At 49.0% G+C, this 27,507-nt stretch overlaps 2 protein-coding genes across 3 annotated transcripts in view; one reads left to right on the forward strand and one right to left on the reverse strand.

Moving 5' to 3' along the window:
• ZFYVE16 (zinc finger FYVE-type containing 16) overlaps window positions 1-15,383 on the reverse strand; it is a 172,660-nt gene extending 157,277 nt beyond the window's left edge. For both annotated transcript variants that reach the window (XM_075325150.1, XM_075325149.1), the window contains exon 1: window positions 15,299-15,383. The gene's annotated coding sequence lies outside the window, so the exon portion shown is untranslated. The remainder of the gene's footprint in view (window positions 1-15,298) is intronic.
• A 517-nt stretch (window positions 15,384-15,900) lies between these two features.
• On the forward strand, window positions 15,901-17,569 carry LOC142301047 (histone H2AX-like). The gene has a single exon (XM_075342069.1). It carries the CDS (start codon window positions 15,924-15,926, stop codon window positions 16,353-16,355), a length of 432 nt encoding a protein of 143 aa, XP_075198184.1. The 5' UTR covers window positions 15,901-15,923; the 3' UTR covers window positions 16,356-17,569.
• The last annotated feature ends 9,938 nt before the right edge of the window (window positions 17,570-27,507 follow it).

A 27,507-nucleotide genomic window follows, 5' to 3' on the forward strand; every position in this document is an offset into this window, starting at 1 on the left:
AGCCCCCTCCGGTTCTCCAGAGCCGCCTCCCCCCTCCCCCCTCCGGAGCGTGGAAAATGGCGGCCGCATTCATCCTACTCTTTCTGCCGCATGTGACACGTCACATGCGGCAGAAAGTTGTCCCCAGGTCCCCCCGTCACCCTCCGTCACCCCCCCCCAGCCCCCGGTCATACGTTACCTGTCTGCTGGTGCTCCGGCCCCGCGATCACGCCGCCTCCTTCTCTTGAATGCTGGCGGCGCATGCGCAGACAGCGGCTGTCAGCTGGATCCCTGCAAGCAGGGATCCTGCTGACGTCGCTGATGCACAGGCTCCACTGTGGACCGGGGGAGGGTGAGTGCAGTGATCTGCAGCCACACTCCTCACATGGAGAGGCTGCTGTTCCAGAAAATGGGGGGTACGTTCTGTGAGCGTGCCCCTCATATTCTGGAATGAGGTTACTGCAGGTCACTCTGCCCTAGGTTGGACCGGGGCAGTGTGAGTGCAGTATTCTCAGATTACTGCACCCACACTGCTCATGGAGAGCTTGCTCTTCCAGAAAATGGGGGATACGTTCCCTGAACGTGCCCCCCATATTCTAGAAGATCCAGAGACGGCGTGGGACCTCAAAAATGGATTACAGCGACCGAAATGTATTTATTTACAATAAATTGGTAAAAGAGGAATGTTTCGGGGAGTTTTTTTTCAAATAAATTTTTTTTTTGTCTTTATTTTTTTCTATTTCTTGACTGGGTTAGTGATGTCGGGTATCTGTTCAGATGCCGTGACATCACTAACCCCAGGGCTTGATGCCAGGTGACATTACAGCTGGTATCAACCCCATATATTACCCCGTCTGCCACCGCACCAGGGCGCGGGATGAGCTGGAGCGAAGCGCCAGGATTGGCGCATCTAATGGATGCGCCACTTCTGGGGCGGCTGCGGCCTGCTATTTTTAGGCTGGGAAGAGTCCAATAACCATGGCTCTTCCCACCCTGAGAATACCAGACCCCAGCTGTCTGCTTCACCTTGGCTGGTGATCTAATTTGGGGGGACCCCACGTTTTGTTTTTTTTTTAAAAAAACGCCTGGGGAGCCCTCCAAATTGATCACCAGCCAAGGTGAAGCTGTCAGCTGTGGTTTGCAGGCTACAGCTGTCTGCTTTACCCTAGCTGGCTATCAAAAATAGGGGGGACCCCACGTCGTTTATTTTAATTAATTTTTTGGGGGGCTAAATACAAGGCTAGGCACCCTTTAGTGCCACATGAAAGGCACTAAAGGGCGCCAGCTTAGAATATGCAGGGGGTGGGACGTTATATTTGTTTGACATCTATCCATTCATCCATTGTAGCATTTTAGGCTGTGCGCCCACAATCGGGATTTGCAGCGTTTTGGGCGCAGAGTGTTTTCCCTGCGTCCATAACGCTGCATTGTGCAGTAGAAGCACAGTGGAAGGATTTTTAGAAATCCCATGCCCAATGTGCTTGCCCAATGTACTTCTCTTCTCCGCAGCATAAACCGACCTGTGGCGCAGCTTCCCGAGCCTCAGCATGTCAATTTATGCTGCGGAGATGAGTGTTCTCTGCAGGTAGCATAGAGCTCCACAGCGGCCTGAACCCAAATCGTGGGCATGGGCAGCTGCGTTCTCCCGTGGACAACACTCACATCTCTGCAGGAGGCTGACACTGTGTACTAGACGCCGTGTCGCTGGATCATGGCCACATAGCCTAAAAGTGAGACATTTGTTGCTACAGCAACATTTTTGTGAAGTACCTGTGGATTCAAAATGCTACTATACTCCTGAATAAAATCCAGTTTCCAAAATGGAGTCACTTGTGGGGGGTTTCGAATGTATAGGTACCCAAGGGGCCCTGCAAATGTGACATGGTGCGCGCAATTTATCTCAACTTTTCCAGAATTCAAATGGTGCTCCTTCCATTCCAAGCCCTCCCATTTATCCAAACAGAGGTTTTTGGCCACATGTGGGGTATCCCTGTGCTCATAAGACATTGGATAACAACCTGTTGGGTCCACGGTTTGTTGTTGTCTCTTGAAAAAGTGAGAAATTTGATGCTGAAGCAACATTTTTGTGAAAAAAATGAAAATTTTCAATATGGCAACCTAAGCTTATCAAAATCTGTGAAGTATTCGTGGATTCAAACTGCTCACTATACACCTAGATAAAAGCCTTGAGGTGTCTTGTTTCCAGAATGGAGTCACTTGTGGGGGACAGCCACTGTTTAGGCACCTCAGGGGCTCTCCAAATGCAACCTGGCGTCCGCTATTGATTCCAGCCAATTTTGCAGTCAAATGGCACTCCTTCCCTTCCGAGCCCTGCTGTGCACCCAAACAGTTGATTTCCACCACATATAAGGTATCGCCAAACTCAGGAGAAATTGCACAATAAATGTTATGCTGAATATTTTCCTTTTACTCTTGTAAAAAAAAAAGCTACCTGGTTGAAATAACAATTTTGTGGTAAAATTTTATTTTTTTTTTTTCATGGCTCAACGTTATAAAATTCTGTGAAGCACCTGGGGGTTCAGGGTACTCACCAAACATCTAGATAAATTCCTTGAGGGGCCTAGTTTCCAAAATGGGGTCACTTGTGCGGGGTTTCTGCTGTTTAGGTACCTTAGGGGTCCTCCAAATGTGACATGGTGCCCGCAATCTTTTTCAGCCAAATTTCCTTTCCAAAATTCAAATATTGCTCCTTTCGTTCCAAGCCCTCCCATTTGTCCAAACAAAGGTTTCAGACCACATGTGAGGTATCACCGCGCTCATAAAAAAGTGGTTAACAAACCTTGAGGTCAAATTTTTGGAATTACCTCTTGAAAAAGTGAGAAAATTGATGCTAAAGCAACATTTTTGAGAAAATTATTAAAATTTTCAATATGACAACGTAACGTTAACAAAATCTGTGAAGTACCTGTGGATCTAAAATGCTCACTATACCCCTAGATAGAATCCTTGAGGGGTCTAGTTTCCAAAATGGTGTCACTTGTGAGGGATTTCTTCTGTTTAGGTACCTTAGCGGACCTGTAAATGCAACATGGTGCCCGCAATCTATTTCAGCCAAATTTGCTTTCCAAAATTCAAATATTGCTCCTTCTGTTCCGAGCCCTCCCATTTGTCCAAACAGAGGTTTCTGATCACATGTGGGGTATTGGCGCGTTCATAAGAAAGTGGGGAACAAGTTTTGGGGTCCATTTTGTTGTGTTATTTCTTCTAAAAGTGAATAAATTTGGGTTAGAGCAACATTTTTAGGTAAAATTTAATTTTTGCTTTTTTTTCATTCCACATTGCTTTTGTTCATGTGAAGCACCTGAAGGGTTAATAAACTTCTTGAACGTGGTTTTGAGTACTTTGGGGGGTGCAGTTTTTAGAATGGTGTCACTTTTGGGTATTTTCTATCATCTAGGCCTCTCAAAGTCACTTCAAATGTGATGTGGTCCCTAAAAAAATGGTTTTGTAAATTTTGATGTAAAAATGAGAAATCGCTGATAAACTTTGAACCCCTCTAACTTCCTAACAAAAAAAAATTTTGTTTCCAAAATTGGTCTGATGTAAAGTAGATAAGTGGGAAATGTTATTTATTAACTATTTTGTGTCACAGAAATCTCTGGTTTAACGGTATAAAAATTCAAAAGTTGAAAATTGCAAAATTTTCAAAATTTTTGCCAATATTCAATTTTTTTCATAAATAAACGCAAAAAATATTGTCCTAAATTTGGTACTAACACGAAGTCCAATATGTGACGAAAAAACAATCTCAGAATCACCGGGATCCGTTGAAGCGTTCTAGAGTTATAACCTCATAAAGTGACACTGGTCAGAATTGCAAAATTTGGTCTGGTCATTAAGGTGAAAATTAGCTCCGTCACTAAGGGGTTAATTTAGCAGGAAAGAAGGGAATTTTGTTTACTTACCGTAAATTCCTTTTCTTCTAGCTCCTATTGGGAGACCCAGACAATTGGGTGTATAGCTTCTGCCTCCGGAGGCCACACAAAGTATTACACTTTAAAAAGTGTAACCCCTCCCCTCTGCCTATACACCCTCCCGTGCATCACGGGCTCCTCAGTTTTGGTGCAAAAGCAGGAAGGAGGAAACTTATAAATTGGTCTAAGGTAATTTCAATCCGAAGGATGTTCGGAGAACTGAAAACCATGAACCAAAAGAACAATTCAACATGAACAACATGTGTACACAAAAGAACAAACAGCCCGAATGAAACAGGGGCGGGTGCTGGGTCTCCCAATAGGAGCTAGAAGAAAAGGAATTTACGTTAAGTAAACAAAATTCCCTTCTTCTTTGTTGCTCCATTGGGAGACCCAGACAATTGGGACGTCCAAAAGCAGTCCCTGGGTGGGTAAAAGAATACCTCAATAACAGAGAGCCGAAAAACGACCCCTTCCTACAGGTGGGCAACCGCCGCCTGAAGGACTCGCCTACCTAGACTGGCATCTGCCGAAGCATAGGTATGCACTTGATAGTGTTTTGTGAAGGTGTGCAGACTAGACCAGGTAGCTGCCTGACACACCTGCTGAGCCGTAGCCCTTAACACCCTGTTAAGGTCCCAGGGTTCCAGCGGACGCTTGTAGGGTGGAACTATGTGGCAAACTCCCTGCAGGAACGTGCGGACCTGCGGAAGCCTTGCCAGGCACTTTTGAAAAAATACTGAGAGCGCCGATACTTGTCCCTTGAGAGAGCCGAGTGACAAACCCTTGTCCATTCCGGATTGAAGGAATGAAAGAAAAGTGGGTAAGGCAAAAGGCCAGGGAGTAAAACCCTTATCAGAGCACCAGGACAAGAAGATCCGCCACGACCTGTAATAGATCTTGGCGGACGTTGGTTTCCTGGCCTGTCTCATAGTGGCAATGACATCCTGAAATAAACCCGACGACGCTAGGAGCCAGGACTCAATGGCCACACAGTCAGGTTGAGGGCCGCAGAATTCAGATGGAAAAACGGCCCTTGTGACAGCAGGTCTGTGCGGTCTGGAAGCGCCCACGGCTGACCCACCGTGAGATGCCACAGATCCGGGTACCACGACCGCCTCGGCCAATCTGGAGCGACGAGAATGGCGCGACAACAGTCGGATCTGATCTTGCGTAACACTCTGGGCAACATCGCCAGAGGAGGAAGCACATAAGGGAGTCGAAACTGCGACCAATCCTGAACTAACGCGTCCGCCGCCAGAGCTCTGTGATCTTGAGACCGTGCCATGAAGGCCGGGACCTTGTTGTTGTGCCGTGACGCCATGAGATCGACGTCCGGCGTTCCCCAGCGGCGACAGATCTCTCGAAACACGTCTGGGTGAAGAGACCATTCCCCCGCATCCATGCCCTGACGACTGAGAAAGTCTGCTTCCCAGTTTTCTACGCCCGGGATGTGAACTGCGGAGATGGTGGAGGCTGTGGCCTCCGCCCACAGCAGAATCCGCCGGAGTTCCTGGAAGGCTTGACGGCTGCGCGTGCCGCCCTGATGGTTGATGTACGCGACCGCCGTGGCGTTGTCCGACTGTATGCGGATCTGCCTGCCCTCCAGCCACCGATGGAACGCCTTTAGGGCTAGATACACTGCCCTTATCTCCAGAACATTGATCTGAAGGGAAGACTCTATCGGAGTCCAGGTTCCCTGAGCCCTGTGGTGGAGAAAAACCGCTCCCCACCCTGACAGGCTCGCGTCCGTCGTGACCACAGCCCAGGATGGGGGCAGGAAGGATTTTCCCTGCGATAGAGAAGTGGGAAGAAGCCACCACTGAAGAGAGGTTTTGGCTGTAAGGGAAAGAGAGACGTTCCTGTCGAGGGACGTCGACCTCCTGTCCCATTTGCGGAGAATGTCCCATTGGAGTGGGCGCAGCTGGAACTGCGCGAAGGGCACTGCCTCCATTGCTGCCACCATCTTCCCCAGGAAGTGCATGAGGCGCCTCAAGGGGTGTGACTGACCCCGAAGAAGAGATTGCACCCCTGTCTGCAGCGAAAGCTGTTTGTCCAGCGGTAGCTTGACTACCGCTGAGTGAGTATGAAACTCCATCCCGAGGTAAGTCAGTGATTGGGTCGGTGTCAACTTGGACTTTGGGAAGTTGATGATCCACCCGAACTGCTGGAGAGTCTCCAGAGCGACAGTCAGGCTGTCTTGACACGCCACCCGGGAGGGAGCCCTGACTAGGAGATCGTCTAAGTAAGGGATCACCGAGTGGCCCTGAGAGTGTAGGATCGCCACAACGGATGCCAAGACCTTGTGAAGACCCGTGGGGCTGTCGCCAGGCCGAAAGGCAGTGCCACGAACTGGAGGTGTTCGTCCCCGATGGCGAAACGCAGGAAGCGTTGATGCTCGGGTGCGATCGGCACATGGAGATAAGCATCCTTGATGTCGATCGATGCTAGGAAGTCTCCTTGTGACATCGAAGCGATGACCGAGCGGAGAGATTCCATCCGAAACCTTCTGGTGCTCACATGCCTGTTGAGCAGTTTGAGGTCCAGAACGGGACGGAATGATCCGTCTTTCTTTAGCACCACGAACAAGTTGGAGTAGAAGCCGTGACCATGTTCCTGAGGGGGAACGGGAATCACCACTCCTTCTGACTTCAGAACGCCCACAGCCTGAAAAAGTGCTCCGGCCCGAGATGGGGGCGGAGATGTTCTGAAGAAACGAGTCGGAGGACGAGAGCTGAACTCTATCCTGTAACCGTGAGACAGAATGTCTCTCACCCATCGGTCTTGGACATGTGGCCACCAGGCGTCGCAAAAGCGGGAGAGCCTGCCACCGACCGAGGATGCGGTTCGGGGAGGCCGAAAGTCATGAGGATGCCGCCTTGGAGGCATTGCCTCCGGCGGTTTTTTGGGGGCGTGACTTAGACCGCCACGCATAAGAGTTCCTCTGGCCCTTCTCTGGCCTGTTGGACGAGGAGGATTGGGACTTGGCTGAGGGCCGAAAGGACCGAAACCTCAGTTGTATTTTCCGTTACTGAGGTCTCTTCGGTTTGGACTGGGGTAAGGCCGAGTCCTTTCCCTTGGTTTCCTTAATAATTTCATCCAATCGTTCGCCAAACAATCGGTCGCCAGAAAACGGCAAACCGGTTAAGAACTTCTTGGAAGCAGAGTCTGCCTTCCATTCGCGTAGCCACATGGCCCTGCGGACTGCCACCGAATTAGCGGATGCTACCGCTGTACGGCTAGTAGAGTCCAGGACGGCGTTCATGGCGTAGGACGAAAAAAGCCGACGCCTGAGAAGTCAAAGACGCAACTTGCGGAGCAGAGGTACGTGTGACCGCATTAATCTCAGACAGACAAGCTGAGATAGCTTGGAGTGCCCACACGGCTGCAAAGGCCGGGGCAAAAGACGCGCCCGTGGTTTCATAGATGGATTTCACCAGGAGCTCTATCTGCCTGTCAGTGGCATCCTTGAGCGATGAGCCATCTGCAACTGATACTACAGATCTAGCCGCCAGTCTAGAGACTGGAGGATCCACCTTGGGACATTGAGCCCAACCCTTAACTACGTCAGAGGGGAAGGGGTAACGTGTGTCATTAAGGCGCTTAGTAAAGCGCTTGTCCGGAAATGCTCTGTGCTTCTGGACAGCATCTCTGAAGTTAGAGTGATCGAAAAACGCACTCCGTGTACGTTTGGGAAACCTAAACTGGTATGTCTCCTGCTGCGAAGCCGACTCCTCTATAGGTGGAGTTGGGGGAGAAAGATCTAGCACCTGGTTGATGGACGCTATAAGGTCATTTACTATGGCGTCCCCTTCAGGTGTATCAAGATTGAGAGCAACGTCAGGGTCAGAGCCCTGAGTTGCGACGTCCGCCTCATCCTCCAGAGAGTCCTCAAGCTGAGACCCCGAGCAGCGTGAGGAAGTCGGGGAAGATTCCCAGTGAGCCCGCTTAGCCGGTCTGGGACTGTGGTCCGTGCCGGAGTCCTCCACGTGAGACCTAGGGGCCACCCCGGGAGCACGCTGCGGCGCAGACCGAGAGGGGCCTGGAGGCGATGATCAGACAGTGCCCGGGGCCTGTGTAAGGACCGGTCTGGACTGCAAGGCTTCTAGTAGCTTGGCAGACCATTTGTCCATAGACTGAGCCATGGATTGTGAGAGTGACTCAGAGTTTCTCAGCAAAAACTGCAAACTCTGTCCCTGCCGCCTGGACAGGGGAAGCAGGAGGGTCTGCCTGAGCCGAGGGGCCCACTAGTGACCGAGGCTCCGGCTGAGCAAGTGCAACAGGGGTCGAGCATTGCTCACAGTGAGGGTAGGTGGAACCCGCAGGTAACATAGCCCCACAAGAGGTACAGGTTGCAAAAAAAAAAATCCTTTGCCTTAGCGCCCTTGCTCCTTGTGGACGACATGCTGTTGTCTCCTAGGAGAGTGATCACTGAGGGTATATAGCCAAAAGCAAAACAACCCGGCCGAACAGAGAAAATATATACAAATATATATATATATATACTCCGGCACCCTAGGGGGACCAGCACCGGGTGACCGGTGTGGCTAACCGACCGCCCAAAGCAGTGTGTGTCCACCAGATTCCCTGCCTTAGGTCTCCCAGAGCTGCAGAGCTCGTTCCTGAAATCCTCCACCGGCAGAATGTGTGTAAAAATGGCTGCCGGAGCTCTCAGGGGAGAAGGGAGCCGTGGGCGGCGACTAGTAAAGTGCGGGAATCTGGGGCCCCACAGTGATCAGTGAGGGGGGGGGAGGAAACCTAAAGTATGCTCCAGCCCTCACTGCCGATGTCAGGTCGACCAGCCCGCCCTTACCCCTGACTGGCAGGCCCGGGGGCGGGAGTTATGGTACTAGGCCGCAATGAAGCCAGGGACTAAATTTAATACCGCGGCCGACAAACAGGCGCGGTCGGCGCGGAAGTCCCGGTCTTCACAAACCAGCAGCTGCTGCAGCGTCTGTGAAACAAGCGCTCCATGCACCGTCCCCATGGGGACACAGAGTACCTTTAGATGCAGGGCCCTGTCCCTGAGGATACATAGACTCCTGTCCGGCAGATTCGCACAGGGGCTGCGGAGGGAGCCCGGTCCCAGTGAATGGATGACCGGTTAGGATCCCACTTCTCCCAGAGCCTCTAAGGGATGGTGAAGGAAAACGGCATGTGGCTCCAGCCTCTGTACCCGCAATGGGTACTTCAACCTTAACAGCACCGCCGACTTAGTGGGGTGAGAAGGGAGCATGCCGGGGGCCCTGTGGGGGCCCACTTTTCTTCCAACCGATAAAATCAGCAGCTGCTGCTGACTAAAATGGGAATGCATGAGTGGATGTGTGCCTCCTTCCACACAAAGCATAAAACTGAGGAGCCCGTGATGCACGGGAGGGTGTATAGGCAGAGGGGAGGGGTTACACTTTGTGTGGCCTCCGGAGGCAGAAGCTATACACCCAATTGTCTGGGTCTCCCAATGGAGCGACAAAGAAAGTGCTGTTTCTCTGGAAGATTCAGGTACAGCTCGTGTGGCCAACGTTGTGCTATGCTGCTGTGACCCGCGGGATCTCTCACCTGGAACAGGGAATGAGCAAAAACCTGGAAAAGGTTGTATGTCTTTACTACTTGCTTGTCACAGTTGTGTTACCCTGCAGGTGACCCCTTGTTATCTGCATAGTGCACAGCAATGTCAAATCGCCACTGTGCGCGTCTTCTGTCTTATACCATCAGGGTTCGGAAGCTGCCCGCACAATATACTTTGACCTTGGTTCCACTTGTGTTTTGCACAGATAAGTGCAATTCAATTAAACCTCAGATTGCACTCGCACCAGTGCAAAACTATGAAGCAGTGTCCATCTGCGATTGATTTCTCATGCTACATCGGCATGAGAAATGAATTGCAGCATGCTGCGTTTGGCAGCGAGTCTTGGCTCACACGCACCCATACAAGTCTATGGGAGTGTGTGAAACATCGCACTGCACTCGGATGTCATCAGTCCGATATATGCAGAGACAGGCAGCGGAGGAGAGGGAGAAAGTGCTCCCTCTCTGCAGCTCTGATCCGATCGCTCATGCTCACAGCAGAGCGGGACCAAAGGGTCATTATCATATCCGATGCTCTCGTATGAGAAGCTACGCGTAAGTGGAACCGAGGCCTTAAAGAAGAGTAAAAAATGCTGAGGGAGAAAGATGAAAAAAGGCAAAAACAACAGGGAAGCTACCGTTGTAAAAAAAACAAACAAACAAAAAAAACAATGGTGTATTCCTGAAGCAGCTTTGCCAGGGAATACTTGACACCTGCAATGGTGCATAAAACACACCATGTGCTCGCACCCTTATGATATGTGCACACATCACGGACCTGATGAGAATGCAAGCACCTAAATCCAACAGTAAAATTACAAAACTCTGTACTGTACTGTGCTGGGCTGCATATATATATATATATATATATATATATATATATATATATATATATATATATATATATATATATACATACATACATATACATACATACATACATACATATATATATATATATACTAGAAGGTGGCCCGATTCTACGCATCGGGTATTCTAGAATTTACATATTGTGTAGTTCATGTATGATTTTTGTTTTTATATTATATATATATATATATATATATATATATATATATATATATATATATATATATATATATATATATATATATATATATATATATATATATATATATATGTGTTGTTGTGTGTAGTTACCAAGTGTTTGTGTAGGGGCTGTACATGTTCTGGGTGTTGTCTGGGTGTGACGGGGGGTGAGAGCGGTGTTGTATGTGTGTTGCGTTGTTTGTGGAGCGCTGTGTGTCTGTAGCGTTGTGTGTGTGTGTTGCGCGGTTTGTGTGTGTGTGGTGTGTTTTGGGGGGAGGTATGTTTTGTGCAATGTGTGTGTTGTGCGGTATGTGCGTATATTTGTGTGTGCCGCGGTGTTTGTGTGTTGGGTGTTGTGTGTGTGCAGCGTTGTCTGTGTGTGTGGGTGTCTGTGTAGGGCAGTTGTTTGTGGTTCCCAGTGTGTGTGGTGTGTTGTGCAGTGCGCGCGTGCGCGCGTGTGTGTGTTGGGGGGAGGTGTGCACTTCCCATCGTGCTCCATCCCCCATGCAGCGCACACCCCATCGTGCTCCATCCCCTATGCTGTGCACCCCCATCGTGCTCCATCTCCCATGCTGCGCACTCCCAAACGTGCTCCATCCGCCATGCTGATAATTAATATTAGCTTTCAGTGCCAGGGGTGATCCCAGGATTTGGTGCCCTCCTACTTCTTGAGTAAACCATCCGCCATGCTGCGCACTCCCAAACGTGCTCCATCCGCCATGCTGCGCACTCCCAAACGTGCTCCATCCGCCATGCTCCACACTCCCCATCGTGCTCCATCCCCCATGCAGCGCACTCCCCATCGTGCTCCATCCGCCATGCTGCGCACTCCCAAATGTGCTCCATCCGCCATGCTGCGCACTCCCAAACGTGCTCCATCCGCCATGCTGCGCACTCCCAAACGTGCTCCATCCGCCATGCTGCGCACTCCCAAACGTGCTCCATCCCCCATTCTGCGCACCCCCCATCGTGCTCCATCCCCCATGCTGCACCAGCATCAGCCTCTCTGCCCGCAGCATCAGCCTCTCTACCCGCAGCATCAGCCTCTCTCCTCCCAGCATCAGCCTCTCTGTCCCCAGCATCAGCCTCTCTGTCCCCAGCATCAGCCTCTCTGTCCCTAGCATCAGCCTCTCTCCTCCCAGCATCAGCCTCTCTCCTCCCAGCATCAGCCTCTCTCCTCCCAGCATCAGCCTCTCTCCTCCCAGCATCAGCCTCTCTCCTCCCAGCATCAGCCTCTCTCCTCCCAGCATCAGCCTCTCTCCTCCCAGCATCAGCCTCTCTCCTCCCAGCATCAGCCTCTCTCCTCCCAGCATCAGCCTCTCTCCTCCCAGCATCAGCCTCTCTCCTCCCAGCATCAGCCTCTCTCCTCCCAGCATCAGCCTCTCTCCTCCCCAGCATCAGCCTTTTCTGTCCCCAGCATCAGCCTCTCTCCTCCCAGCATCAGCCTTTTCTGTCCCTAGCATCAGCCTCTCTCCTCCCAGCATCAGCCTCTCTCCTCCCAGCCTACCCCAGCCTCAGCCTCTCTCATCCCAGCATCAGCCTCTCTCCTCCCAGCATCAGCCTTTTCTGTCCCCAGCCTCAGCCTCCCCCAGCCTCAGCCTCCCCCAGCCTCAGCCTCCCCCAGCCTCAGCCTCCCCCAGCCTCAGCCTCCCCCAGCCTCAGCCTCTCTCCTCCCAGCATCAGCCTCTCTCCTCCCAGCATCAGCCTCTCTCCTCCCAGCATCAGCCTCTCTCCTCCCAGCATCAGCCTCTCTCCTCCCAGCATCAGCCTCTCTCCTCCCAGCATCAGCCTCTCTCCTCCCAGCATCAGCCTCTCTCCTCCCAGCCTACCCCAGCATCAGCCTCTCTCCTCCCAGCCTACCCCAGCCTCAGCCTCCCCCAGCATCAGCCTTTTCGGTCCCCAGCATCAGCCTCTCTCCTCCCAGCATCAGCCTCTCTCCTCCCAGCCTACCCCAGTCTCAGCCTCCCCCAGCATCAGCCTCTCTTCTCTCAGCCTCCCCATCCCAGCCTTCCCCAGGATCAGCCTCTCTGCTCCCAGCCTCCTCCAGCACGCCGTGCTCCTCTGCCGACACTCACAGATCCGATCGCATACACTCACACACACACCCGATCGCATACACTCACACGATCGCATACACTCACACACACCCGATCGCATACACTCACACACACACACATTGACGATATTGCACATACGCGCTCACACTCACAACATCCGGAGATACCACATGCTTCTGGCCATGTGATCCTCAGGCAGGTCCTGGAAGCTCACAGCATCGCCGCCGAGAAGCAAGCGATATCCCAGGATGTTGTGTGTGGATGCGATGTGATGTGTGTGTGAGGTGTGTGTGAGAGTGAGTGTGATCTGATGTGTGTGTGTGTGCGTGTGTATGTGTGTGTGTATGTCCCGCCGCTGCAGGACCTTGATGCGCTGGTAACTATGCTACCATGGTTACCAGCATATCTCGTCCCCCGCTCGCACGGGAGCCCACACCAGCATACGCCGGCCAGCCCCAGCAATGCAAGGGTATGTGTCGGCTGGTTTGGCGGCGTACGCTGATGTGGGCTCCCAGGGGTACAGTACTCACCTGTGAGTCGTGGCTCCGTGACGGTTCGGGGAATGCGTGGGGGGCGGGCCAGAGCTAGCGTGCATTGCGTGAGGGGGGCGGGGCGTGGCCGAGTTGCCAATGCCTGCAGGGTGCCGGGGCGAGAGGCCAATCTGTGGGGGGGGGGGCGCAGCCTGGGCGAGCGGCCAATCCGTGCGGGGAGGCGGGGTCATGGCGAGCCCAGCGGCCAATCAGCTTTGTGTCACCGTAAGGACACAATTTTGGAGCAAGACAGACAGAATAAGGCTATATATATATATACACTATATATATATATATATATATATATATATATATATATATATATATATATATATATATATATATATATATATATATATATATATATATATATATATACACATACACACACACACACACACACACACACACACACACACATATTATACGCAAACTACAACATTGAAATTTAAACACTACAAAGGAAAAGTAGTGGAATTGTGGAAATCACAGGACGGGTACATGTTACCAATATGCAAATGATGAAAAAAAAAATGGAAATAAAGTGTCCAACACATCTTTATTCAATATCGAGCATAAGTGCCATGTACAGAAATCCCGGCACTTACAGCCTTGGCTGCCATCATTGAGGTTATTAATGGTCATCAGAGGAGCACTCTGACACGATGAATACACTTGGGCCAGGAAATCATCAAGATCCGCTGCTGGCAGCTTCCTGTGCAATTGCCACCGGTGACGTGTCAGATATGCTTGATGAGAGGCAATTCTGGAGGCGCTGAAGGTCAAGGTAGCACGCTCGTGGCCTCCTGCTGTTGTGTTAAAGGGAACCTGTCAGCAAAAATTTTGCAATAAACCTAAAAGATTCCCCTCTGCAGCTCCTGGGCTGCATTCTAGCAAGGTTCCTGTTGTTATTGTGCCCCCTTTGAGACCAAAATAAATACTTTATAAAGTCTTACTTTTTGTATGCTAATATTTTTTTTATGTACACAGGGGCGGGCTCTCTTGCGTCCGTTAGTCGCCCTCCTGCTGCTTTACATCGTCCCCCATCGCTCATTTCCATAACTGAGGACGCCGTCCAGTGCTCCCGAGGTCTCGCGCATGCGCCGTGCCTCTCTCGCGGGACCGTGCACTGTGTACAGTGTGACCGCTGGTGACGTGTTGTGCAGGCGTGAGATTATGGGCGGCGCTGTGATTGTCATCAGCAAGTACCCGCCCATAATCTCGTGCCCGCGCTTTTCACGCTGCCTCCTGAGCACAATGCTCAGTCCCGAGAGAGCGGCACGGCGCATGCGCGAGACCTCGGAGCAATGGGTGGCGTACTCAGTTATGGAAATGAGCGATGGGGGACGGCGTAAAGCGGCAGGAGGGTGACTAACGGACGCAAGACAGCCCGCCCCCGTGATAAAAAAAAGATTATAATACAAAAAGGTAAGACTTTATAAAGTATTTATTTTGATCTCAAAGGTGGCACAATAGCAACAGGAACCTTGCTAGAATGCAGCCCAGGAGCTGCAGAGGGGGAATCTTTTAGGTTTATTGCAAAATTTCTGCTGACAGGTTCCCTTTAAAGATTGGTTGATGACATGAGACACTTTGATTTATGGTACAGCCATTTCTCAAATGTAATGCGGAGCTGGTACTGTACCTGGGATACCTTACATTATGCCATCCACCCCATAATCTCAGGAGCTGCCATTCAACGAGACGCAAGGCCGCGTGTTGTCCGTATTGCTGTGAGCAGCCTGCGTGGCATAAAAGTGCTACCACGGCCCGAGGGTCTCTGGACTTGTCTCATCGATCACATCAGGATCGTCATTAGTGGCAATCACACAGGAAGCTGCCAGCAGCGGATCTTGATGATTTCCTGACCTTAATGCTTTCAGCACATAAGAAGACCAGGAATAATATCAGTGAATGAGGTATGTGCATCTCTGCAGGTGGCAATCACACTCCAGACTGAATACATCTGGAGGTTTTGGATATGGGGTTCCCATCATTCGCATATCAGTTATTTGACCTTTCCTTTATAGTGTGGACACATCAATGCTGAGTGTATATATGTATACATAGACACACACGTACATTACACCCGTCCCCCACCGTCTATCAGGCCTCTGCTGCCCGTACACCCGGGGTAACACGCCCAGCTGGGGTCACCCCATTCCCGGGCCGCCCCTCTCACCTCCGCGGTCACCCCGGCCTCATCCTGCCCCTCTGTCTCTCTGCGTTTCGGCCTCACAGACTCCTTTCACCTCTGACGTCACGATGCCGCACCTCCATCATGTGAGTGGTCACATGACCCCTAAGGCGTGGCCTACGTAGGTCATGTGACCTGCAGAACGTACCCTCTGTAGTTTCGCGCTCCTCGTTGCTATAGCTGTCTGTGGAGACGTCTCTCCTGCTTTGTAGCCGTCACATACAATAAAGAGTCAGTCTATAAAGATACACAGGCGGGGAATGAAGGAGAAAGGAATGTGACATAATGTGCAGGACCACAGGCAAGAACACGCCCCGGTGTGTGCGCCATGAGCCAACGCGTCCACCGTCCACACGTCACATGGCCCGTAAAGGGGCGGAGCTACCAGATGCTTAATCTGATTCGCCTCAGCAGCACCTCAGGCTGGCAATCACGTGACCGTGTTAATCATCAGCTGATTGGTGCTTTTTAAATTAATGAGATTCATTGGCTGGCTTGAAAAGCAACCAATCACAGGCGCCGGGTACGGTATAAAAGAGGAGGCGGCGGCTCAGCACACTTACTTTTCAGGCGATTTTCTTTGAAGGAGGACGATTTCCAGATTAGCAGTATGTCAGGACGCGGAAAGCAAGGTGGCGGCAAGACCCGGGCCAAGGCGAAGACTCGCTCATCTCGTGCCGGTCTCCAGTTTCCCGTGGGTCGTGTTCACAGGCTCCTCCGCAAGGGTCACTATGCTGAGCGGGTTGGTGCCGGCGCTCCCGTCTACTTGGCGGCAGTGCTGGAATACCTGACCGCGGAGATCCTGGAGCTGGCGGGAAACGCTGCCCGGGACAATAAGAAGACCCGCATCATCCCGCGCCACCTGCAGCTGGCCGTGCGCAACGACGAAGAGCTGAACCGGCTGCTGGGCCGCGTCACCATCGCCCAGGGAGGCGTCCTGCCCAACATCCAGGCCGTGCTGCTGCCCAAGAAGAGCGGCAGCTCCGCGCCCTCAGCGGGAAAAGGCGGGAAGAAGGCGTCCCAGCAATCCCAGGAGTACTGAGTCTCGAGCACGAGAAGGAAGGCGACTGATAACACAAAGGCCCTTTTAAGGGCCACCCACATGTGCAGGAGAGCGGGAGCCGCCATGTCTGACCGCGCAGCTATGTACACTGCGATCTATGGGACAGGGTATCCCGGCATATTATCTACCGTATATAGGCCCGGTATTTATTCTGTAGGAGCCGGTATATCACGTACTCCTGTAGGGGGCGTTATTTCTCGCCCCTGCGGTAGGAGCCGGTACACGGTGCTGCCACAGCTCCGGCATCCTGTCAGCGGGAGATTCCCGCCATTTGTGCAAGGCACAAATTAGAACCGCGTGTAAAAGACTTCACACGTAGAGGCGCACAACAAGCGAAACCGGGGTCCTTGGTATATAATATACACCCCTGTAGTAGCTATTACTCATCTGTGTTAGGTATATATCCAGTCCACACACCCCTATAGTAATGAAGTGTGAACGCGCATACAGTATATGTAGGATATATATTTACTGTTCCTTTAGTAGTGAGATGTACATATAAACAGCCCTATGGTGATGTATATCCCCTGTTAGTGATATAACCCCCAACCCTTGTAGTAGGGATATATAACGGCCACCCCACTACCAAGCTGTGTGCCTGTACTTTGTGTATGTATGTGTATTCATACATATGTATACTAACCCCCCCCCCCCAAAAAATGGCAAAAAACTATAGTATTGAATATCTCCCTATAGTAGTAAGATATGTCTACAGATATCTCACTATGTACCTGGAGAGGGCTGCATTTATATGCAGAGGGCTATAGTGTTTACAGCAAAATGGCCTCCCTGCAGCTGTGCGTCTTCAATTTTTCCTGGGTCTTGCTACCATTTGTTAGCTGCTGCTCACATAGAGCAGTTTCCCATTTCCCCAGCTTCTTAGCATTAGTAGGTGAAAACCTGACCCATTCACTTACCGTAAGTAAATCAGACTGAACTCAGAATCGAGCATGAGATAAAACACGAAAATGTTTTGAATGGAGACTAATTCACCAGGAGTTGAAACATGCAAAGTACATGTTTGTTTTGAAATACCTCTGACAACCTTTGTATCCATACAGGGAACAGAAGTGTCTGTCATATTTTCAGACAAGCAAACATGACAGCATTGTCATAAAGCTGTAAGGGTATATACACTTCCATCTTTTTCCAAACTGGTTCCAGCAAAAAATGAACAAAAGGTGCAGCAATATCAAATTGACAATGCGATGTAGTAGTTATGTCAATCCAACTACCAGGATTTTGTGATATAAGGTAAAGGCGGTGCCATACAGGCACTAGGATGCTAAATGTAGGCATGCTTGTCGTAGAGAGATCGGAAACTTAGTTGATTGCTGATATTTCACAGTTGCAGAAATACACTACACTTTGACGGGTGCAACGGGGCAGGCCTTTGTGGGTCAGGTCCTTGTACATTCCTCCTGGCTTGCACTAGTGATGGGCAGTCTGGCTCTTTTTGGTGATCCGGTTCCTCTGGCGCTCCGTTCACCAAAAAAAGAGCCGGATCTTTCAGCTCGTTCTCGGCTCCTTATTAAATGTGTTCACCCTAGGTGAACACATAGTTAAAGATTACAGTAACTCTGCCAAAGCTAAGCCCCGCCCACTTACAAGCGGCCAATTAGATTGCTGAGTAGGCGGAGTTTAGCCGTGGGTGGGCGTGGTTTTGACGGCTAAAAGAGCTGTTTTAGATATTTTAATGGCTCACACTAGTGATCCGGCTCCTGTCGTTCACAGCAGGGAGCCGGATCTTTGTGTCGGATCGTTCACAACCGACACATCACTAGTTCCCATGGCTCCGCTCACCAAAAAGAGCCGGATCTTTCAGCTCGTTCTTGGCTCCTTATTAAATGTGTTCACCCCAGGTCAACACATAAAGATTATAGTGATGCTGCCAAAGCCCACTTACACGCGACCAATTAGATTGTTGAGTAGGCGGAGTTTAGCCACGGGTGGGCGAGGTTTCAGCGGTGAAAAGAGCCGTTTAGAGATTTTATTGGCTCACACTGGTGATCCGGCTCCTATCAGTCACTGCAGGGAGCTGGATCTTTGTGTTGGATCATTCGCAACCGACATCACTAGCTTGCACCCTTTTCTTTATTTGAATATCATGCTGCCGTTGGCGGCGTGTGTGCATTGCCAGAGTAATTCTGTGTTCAGTAAATTGGCAGCGGAGTCCGTACATGCACGTAGTTCAATCTCTGGCATTATTTTAGTGAAGACTACGAGCAGCAGGAGCATGCGCGTGTAATGTAAAAAAAAAAAAAAACTGCACACGGAAGAGGGCAATCCAGGAGGACCTGACACACACACATCCGCCCCCATTGCACCTGACAAAGTAGTGCATTTCTGCAACTTTGACTAAAGATATTTCATCAACCAAGCATCAGATCTTTCTACAACAGGTGTGTCTGAAATCAGTATCCTACTGGCTGTATTGTACTGCCTTTACCTCATATCGAAAAATCCTGGTGGTTGGTTCTCTTTAAGCGCTTCAGAGTTGAAACTGTTAAGTGACCTCATTCTTCATGTGTCTTTGTTTGGAAACCGCTTGCTCGATGTACTTAAAAGGAACCTGTCAGGACCAGTATGCACCCAGGACTACGAGGAGTTCTGGATGCATATTGCTAATCCCTGCCTAACTGTCCCAGGCTATACTAACATACCTAAAGTAAACATATTTATAAAGATCCTTAATGATATGCTAATGAGTGCAGGGACAAGTCGCAAGGCCGTTATTTCCCTTAACGTGTCTTTCACCCTTAGCGCACCCAAAGGGCCTTGTTAACATGCCATTCAATGTCCAACGTCATCAGCAGTGACTCAGGCCAGGCTTAGGCTCAGTGCGCTACTCCTGGTCATGTGCACGATAAGGGTGCGCTCACATGAGCGTATAAATCGGACGAACGCAATGCGAGAAAATCTCACGTGTCCATGTGCTCTACACAATGACATGTCAGTTTTTCTCCGGTAGCACTGATGTGATCCGTGTGACACATACTGGAGAAAACACGTCTTTGAAATATGCTTTTCTATACTTACCTGTCTCCTGCGCCGCGGTCTTTGGTGTTGCTGTCACTTACATCTGTGTCCCTCTCATTGCATATTCACTGCACTGCGGACCTGAAAGCAGCAGCAGTGCCGAAGACTGCAGGGACAGGTAAGTGTAGAAGTTCATGCTGTCCGTATACTATCAGGATGTCACAGGGACGGCACACAGGCCATATGCACCTTCAACACAGCCATGCAAAACAAGAACGTTTTTGGACATGTGAAGGAGGCCTTACATGGTATAAATAAAAATGTGCCTAAGCACTAACAGGCAGGTAGTTTTTTCGTTGGCACCCTATTCACAGACCGCTCCTATCAGTGATTCAACGGTTTCTGTTGTCACAGCAACAGAGTGGCAGCTTCTCATCCGCTCTGCACTGTAGATGGGGCGGGACTGGCACTGTCATGCTGATTGACAACCGACTCCTCCAATTTGACAGCCTGCTGCCTATCAGCATCACATGAGCTGTCCCACCCTGTCTACAGAGCAGAGTGATGAAAAAAAAAAAGCCTCCGCTCTTTTGATGAAGCCACTGTATTCACAGACCACGCTCTTTTGATGAAGCCAATGTATTCACAGACCACTTCTGCCGGTGAAAACAGCAACAGACAGGTGGGTATAAACTGTGCACTTCCATGTTTTTGTTTTTGTTAGCAAAAAAAAGGGTATATCTGGAACTTTAACCCCATCGCGACGGCCTAACATCTCAAGACATCGGAAAAACAGGGTACTTATTCTGTTCCGACGTCTTGAGACGTCAGGCCGGAAAAAGCTTGTAGCGCCACCCAGTGACGAAATATCTGGTAGGTAGCTGAGACCCCCAAGATTATGAATCGGGGTGTTTTTTTTTGGACCCCGATAATGTGATCGCCGGTATCCACCGTATACCGACGTACACATAAAAAAAAAAATGGCAAATAATACTGATTTCTTTCTCATCTGACATGATCAAACAAGTCAGATGATAAAGAAATATAATCCTCTAGTGCCCCCAAAGCCCCTGGTACCGGAGAAATCAACCCAGGTCCCGCCAGGTCTCCCGCCGTCGCCCCCCGGTCTTCCGTTACCTGGCTGCTGCTCCGTCCCCGCGATCACTCCGCCTCCCTCTGGAAAGCTGGCGGCGCATGTGCAGACAGCGGCTGTCAGCTGGATCCTTGCAAGCAGGGACGCTGATCGCGCTGCTTGCACATGCTGCTGTACTGTGGACCGGGGGAGAGTGAGTGCAGTGATCTGCAGCCACACTCCTCACATGGAGAGCCTGCTGTTCCAGAAAATGGGGGGTACGTTCTGTGAGCGTGCCCCTCATATTCTGGAATGAGGTTACTGCAGGTCACTCTGTCCTAGGTTGGACCGGGACAGTGTGAGTGCAGTATTCTCAGATTACTGCACCCACACTGCTCATGGAGAGCTTGCTCTTCCAGAAAATGGGGGGATACGTTCCCTGAACGTACCCCCGATATTCTAGAAGGTCCAGAGTCGTCGTGGGACCTCCAAATGGATTACAGCGACCGGAATTTGTTTATTTTCAATAAATTGGTGAAAGAGGAATGTTTCGGGGAGTTTTTTTTTTTCAAATTTTTTTTTTGTCTTTATTTTTTTTCTATTACTTACTGGGTTAGTGATGTCGGGTATCTGTTTAGATGCCGTGACATCACTAACCCCAGGGCTTGATGCCAGGTGACATTACAGCTAGTATCAACCCCGTATATTACCCCATTTGCCACCGCACCAGGGCGCGGGATGAGCTGGGGCGAAGCGCCAGGATTGGCACATCTAATGGATGCGCCACTTCTGGGGCGGCTGCGGCCTGCAATTTTTAGGCTGGGAGGAGTCCAATAACCATGGCTCTTCCCACCCTGAGAATACCAGACCCCAGGTGTCCCTTTCACCTTGGCTGGTGATCTAATTTGGGGGGGACCCCCACGTTTTGTTTTTTTTTAACGCATGGGGAGCCCTCCAAATTGATCACCAGACAAGGTGAAGCTGTCAGCTGTGGTTTGCAGGCTACAGCTGTCTGCTTTACCCTAGCTGGCTATCAAAAATAGGGGGGACCCCATGTCGTTTATTTTAATTATTTTTTTGGGGGGGGCTAAATACAAGGCTAGGCACCCTTTAGTGCCACATGAAAGGCACTAAAGGGCGCCAGCTTAGAATATGCAGGGGAATGGGACGTTATATTTGTTTGACATCTATCCATTCATCCATTGTAGCATATTAGGCTGTGCGCCCACAATCGGGATTTGCAGCGTTTTGGGCGCAGAGTGTTTTCCCTGCATCCATAGCGCTGCGTTGTGCAGTAGAAGCACAGTGGAAGGATTTTTAGAAATCCCATGCCCACTGTGCTTCTTTTCTCCACAGCATAAACCGACCTGTGGCGCAGCTTCCCGAGCCTCAGCATGTCAGTTTATGCTGCGGAGACAAGAGTGTTCTCTGCATGTAGCATAGAGCTCCACAGCAGCCTGAACCAAAATCGTGGGCATGGGCAGCTGCGTTCTCCCGTGGACAACACTCACATCTCTGCAGGAAGGCTGACACTGTGTACTAGACGCCGTGTCGCTGGATCATGGCCACATAGCCTAAAAGTGAGAAATTTGTTGCTACAGCAACATTTTTGTGAAGTACCTGTGGATTCAAAATGCTTACTATACTCCTGAATAAAATCCAGTTTCCAAAATGGGGTCACTTGTGGGGGGTTTCTGCTGTATAGGTACCCAAGGGGCCCTGCTAATGTGACATGGTGCCCGCAATTTATTTCAACTTTTCCAGAATTCAAATGGTGCTCCTTCCATTCCAAGCCCTCCCATTTATCCAAACAGAGGTTTTTGGCCACATGTGGGGTATCCCTGTGCTCATAAGACATTGAATAACAACCTCTTGGGTCCACGGTTTGTTGATGCCTCTTGAAAAAGTAAGAAATTTGATGCTAAAGCAACATTTTTGTGAAAAAAATGAAAATTTTCAATATGGCAACCTAAGCTTATCAAATTCTGTGAAGTACTCTTGGATTCAAACTGCTCACTATACACCTAGATAAAAGCCTTGAAGTGTCTTGTTTCCAGAATGGGGTCACTTGTTGGGGACCTCCACTGTTTAGGCACCTTAGGGGCTTTCCAAATGCAACATAGCGTCCGCTAATGATTCCAGCCAATTGTACAGTCAAATGGCGCTCCTTCCCTTCCGAGCCCTGCTGTGCACCCAAACAGTTGATTTCCACCACACATAAGGTATTAGCATACTCAAGAGAAATTGCACAATAAATCTTATGCTGAATTTTTTCCTTTTACACTTTTAAAACAAAAAGCTACCTGGTTGAAGTAACAATTTTGTGGTAAAAATTTATTTTTTTATTTTCACAGCTCAACATTATAAACTTCTGTGAAGCACCTGAGGGTTCAGGGTACTCACCAAACATCTAGATAAATTCCTTCAGGGGTCTATTTTCCAAAATGGGGCCACTTGTAGGGGACCTCCACTGTTTAGGCACCTCAGGGGCTCTCCTAATGCAACATGGCGTCCGCTATTGATTCCAGACAATTTTGCAGTCAAATGGCACTCCTTCCCTTCCGAGCCCCACCGTGTGCCCAAACAGTTGATTTCCACCACATATAAGGTATCGCCAAACTCAGGAGAAATTGCACAATACATTTCATGGTGATTTTTTTCCTGTTACCCTTGTGAAAAAAAAGCTACCTGGTTGAAATAACAATTTTGTGGTAAAATTTTATTTTTTTATTTTCATGGCTCAAAGTTATAAAATTCTGTGAAGCACCTGGGGGTTCAGGGTACTCACCAAACATCTAGATAAATTCCTTGAGGGGCCTAGTTTCCAAAATGGGGTCACTTGTGCGGGGTTTCTGCTGTTTAGGTACCTTAGGGGACCTCCAAATGCGACATGGTGCCCGCAATCTTTTTCAGCCAAATTTCCTTTCCGAAATTCAAATATTGTTCCTTCTGTTCCAAGCCCTCCCATTTGTCCAAACAAAGGTTTCAGACCACATGTGAGGTATCACCGCGCTCATAAAAAAGTGGGTAACAAACATTGAGGTCAAATTTTTGGAATTACCTCTTGAAAAAGTGAGAAAATTGATGCTAAAACAACATTTTTGAGAAAATTATTAAAATTTTCAATATGACAACGTAACGTTAACAAAATCTGTGAAGTACCTGTGGATCTAAAATGCTCACTATACCCCTAGATAGAAGCCTTGAAGGGTCTAGTATCTAAAATGGCATCACTTGTGAGGGGTTTCTTCTGTTTAGGTACCTTAGCGGACCTGTAAATGCAACATGGTGCCCGCAATCTTTTTCAGCCAAATTTGCTTTCCAAAATTCAAATATTGCTCTTTCTGTTCCGAGCCCTCCCATTTGTCCAAACAGAGGTTTCTGACCACATGTGGAGTATCGGCGCGCTCATAAGAAAGTGGGTAACAAGTTTTGGGGTCCATTTTGTTGTGTTATTTCTTCTAAAAGTGAATAAATTTGGGTTAGATCAACATTTTTAGGTAAAATTTAATTTTTGCTTTTTTTCATTCCACATTGCTTTTGTTCATGTGAAGCACCTGAAGGGTTAATAAACTTCTTGAATGTGGTTTTGAGTACTTTGGGGGGTGCAGTTTTTAGAATGGTGTCACTTTTGGGTATTTTCTGTCATCTAGGCCTATCGAAGTCACTTCAAATATGATGTGGTCCCTACAAAAATGGTTTTGTAAATTTTGATGTAAAAATGAGAAATCGCTGATAAACTTTGAACTTTTCTAACAAAAAAAAAAAGTTTCCAAAATTGTGCTGATGTAAAGTAGACATGTGGGAAATGTTATTTATTAACTATTTTGTGTCACAGAAATCTCTGGTTTAACGGTATAAAAATTCAAAAGTTGAAAGATGCTAAATTTTCAAAATTTTTGCCAATATTCAATTTTATTCATAAATAAACGCAAAAAATATTGTCCTAAATTTGGTACTAACATGAAGTCCAATATGTGACGAAAAAACAATATCAGAATCACCGGGATCCGTTGAAGCGTTCCAGAGTTATAACCTCATGAAGTGACACTGGTCAGAATTGAAAAATTTGGTCTGGTCATTAAGGTGAAAATTAGCTCCGTCACTAAGGGGTTAAGTATGTACAAAACTGTAAAATACCATGTATATACCGTATCTCAATAGAGACACCAGTTCCCCATAAGGCCTTCGGATCAAGCACAGGTCATCGAATCTCCCAACCCAAACAGGGCAGCCTCATAGCCATTTCTGCTGCTGTTGCAGTCAGGTAAGGAGAGCCTGGTTTCTGCCTTCTCCTGTTGAATGTGTCCTCCTTTTTGGTGTATATGTCCCATCCTGGGGGCCTCCTAGTGTAATATAAATATATATTATATATATATATACACACACATATACATACATATACACATACAGTATATCCCACTCCTTGGCACATGTCCCCAGTCTAGTCTCTGACCTTCCTGGGGAATATGACCTCCTCCCGGTATATATATGTCCCATCCTGGGGTCCTCCTGGCATATTTGTGTGCTTCAAAAAGAAAACAAAAACATTTTACTCAACCTCCCCAGCTCCCACGTCGCACATCATCTTGAAGCAGTGAGCCATGATGCATTTCAGCTAGATGCGCACCCTCCGCCGCACATCTAGCTGAAGCAAGGGGCTGGGGTCAGCGGGCAGGCTACCCCACCACATCACCACCCCTGGTGATCGTCTTCAGCTCAGAATGCTTACCTGTACCTGCTGGCTGCCGCGTCCTCGCCAGCTCAGCCGCTGTTGCAGGAGTGTAATGAGGTCTCCAAGTGATTACTTCACCACCCTGCTGCACCTCCCAGCGAGGACAGGCCGGCGCCCTGCTCTACTCCAAGGACCCTGCCTCCTCTCCAGCACATGGCTAATTTGCATGCTCCGCCCCTTTGCATGCAAATTAGTCATGTATAGTAGTGAAGCGACACTGCAGAGCCCCTCTACTACTGCTGTAACTGGGGCCTAGTGAAGAGGAGGGGCCTGTCCTGCCGGGGGCTTAATAAAGCCAAGTAATTACGGCGGCCCTGGCCGGGCACCCCTCTCTTCAACGGGCCAGGTACACCAGTCACAGTAGTAATGCCCTGATGGTAGCCCTGCAGACCAGCACCGCTCAGACTGGGAGAAATGATAATCTCTTGTAACTTGTAGTACTCAGCTGTTTGTTACAGAATCTGAGTCATGTGAGCACATGAGTCATCACATGACCCTGTGCTACCGTGACAACCAACGGATCCATGTAATTACATCACGTGACTTCCAGTATCGGCCTGTGAATAACGTTATAGCGCGATCGCTATTATAATGACACTGTCACATATTGGGGTTAAAAGGCACAGGCGGATAGTAATTCCACTCGTGCCTAGCAGACACACGTCAGCTGTACAAATCAGCTGAGATGTGCGCCGATCTCTCATTTTTGGTATGTCATGTTTTAAGCAAAGCTGCGTGGTATTTGATACTTCTTAGTATTTAGTTTTGCCAAAACTTTATTATATCCTGTACTTATGTGCAGATTACTGCCCTTTTTTGCTGCCTTTCTGCAAACATTAAAAATGCATGTTCGTTACCTCTGAATATTCTGCTTCCAATGTAAGTCTTTGGGGAAAATTTGCAACATAAAACTTGGTGTACCCACAAGATAAAATTGACATGTTGCAGATTGGAAAACCACAAGTCAGTTTCTATCGCATACAAAAAAACACAGTGGGCACGAGATTTCTATGAATCCCATCCATTTTGCTGGAACTGTAAAGGCCCCTTTACACACAGACTTTCTAGCGATCCCACCAGTGATCCCGACCTGGCCGGGATCGCTGGAAAGTCTCTCACAGTCACTGGTGAGCTGTCAAACAGGCAGATCTGGCCAACGACGCAGCAGCGATACGGACCTGCAGAATGACCTCGCTGGTCGTTGGGGACGTGTCACACAGCAGCTATTTGACGACTCACACCTATGTTAGGGGCGTGGTGTTTGGCGCTGAAGCCACATAGGTGTCCTTTTTACACGCCCCCCTCAGCTCCGATTAGTGATCACTAGTGCGTTCTTATTGGCGATCCCAAGCTTGGAAAGATTGGCAAAAGTCGAGCTTGTATATCCTTTGTTCCTGAGCCTCTGTTGCTTAGCGGATCTCTGTAGAGTTCTCTGTGCGGCGACTTCACACTGGTTTATCTATACAGCATCAATACAGCTTCAATCAAATGATGCTTACCGTATAGGCTTTATAGTATTGCAGACTGGAGAACTCTAATGATCCGCAAACCAGCACGCTCAGGAACAAGGTAGCTTTGAAACAAAGGAGAAAAGCGCTAAAGTTGCCTTCTTTTCAGTGAAAGCCGCCCAATCAGAACGCAACAGCGACCACCAATCGGAAGTGGGCGGGAAAGGGAACGCTATAGCACGCCTACGGCCTGGGTTCTAAGTCGCTAACGATGTCGTTGTAACGGTGTCAAACACACCGATGCATGCTGCGCAGCGGGAAACAAAGGACCAAAAAATGTTCCTGAAAGATTTGTAGCAATCTGCGACCTCACAGCGGGGGTCAGGTCGCTGATGCGTGTCACACACTGCAATGTCGCTGGGGAGGTCGCTATTACGTCACAAAACCGGTGATGTTACAGCGATATCGCTAGCGATGCTGCAGTGTGTAAAGGGGCCTTAAGACGATTCTCTTTTGCTGTAGTTAAAATGCGCACAGTCAAAAACTCATTGTGGGCACACAGCCTTTACAGTTCCAGTAAAGTGGATGGGATTCACAGAAATCTCCTGCCCCCTGGGTTTTCTTTCACGTTTCAAATTCACAACATATAAATTCCTCTTGCAGGTACACTGAGTTTTATGTGCAGATTTTTCTCAGACGAGAATTAGATGTGGATAATCAGTAGATAAAAAAACGCATGTAATCCACACTGTATCACTAAATTTTTGTCAAAGCCAAATACAAAACTGAAAAAAAAAGAAAAACAAGCAGCTTCATATAACATGACATACAAAAAATAGAGTTAAAACCGCATGTAAAGAAACGTTCACAAAAATGCAATGAAAAACCGCCAAGCAA

This window comes from Anomaloglossus baeobatrachus, chromosome 1 (assembly GCF_048569485.1).
Source record: "Anomaloglossus baeobatrachus isolate aAnoBae1 chromosome 1, aAnoBae1.hap1, whole genome shotgun sequence".
Classification (NCBI taxonomy): domain Eukaryota; kingdom Metazoa; phylum Chordata; class Amphibia; order Anura; family Aromobatidae; genus Anomaloglossus; species Anomaloglossus baeobatrachus.

Excerpts from the sequence above, each read along its gene's own strand:
- LOC142301047 (XM_075342069.1), top strand. The coding sequence starts at position 15,924 with ATGTCAGGACGCGGAAAGCAAGGTGGCGGCAAGACCCGGGCCAAGGCG.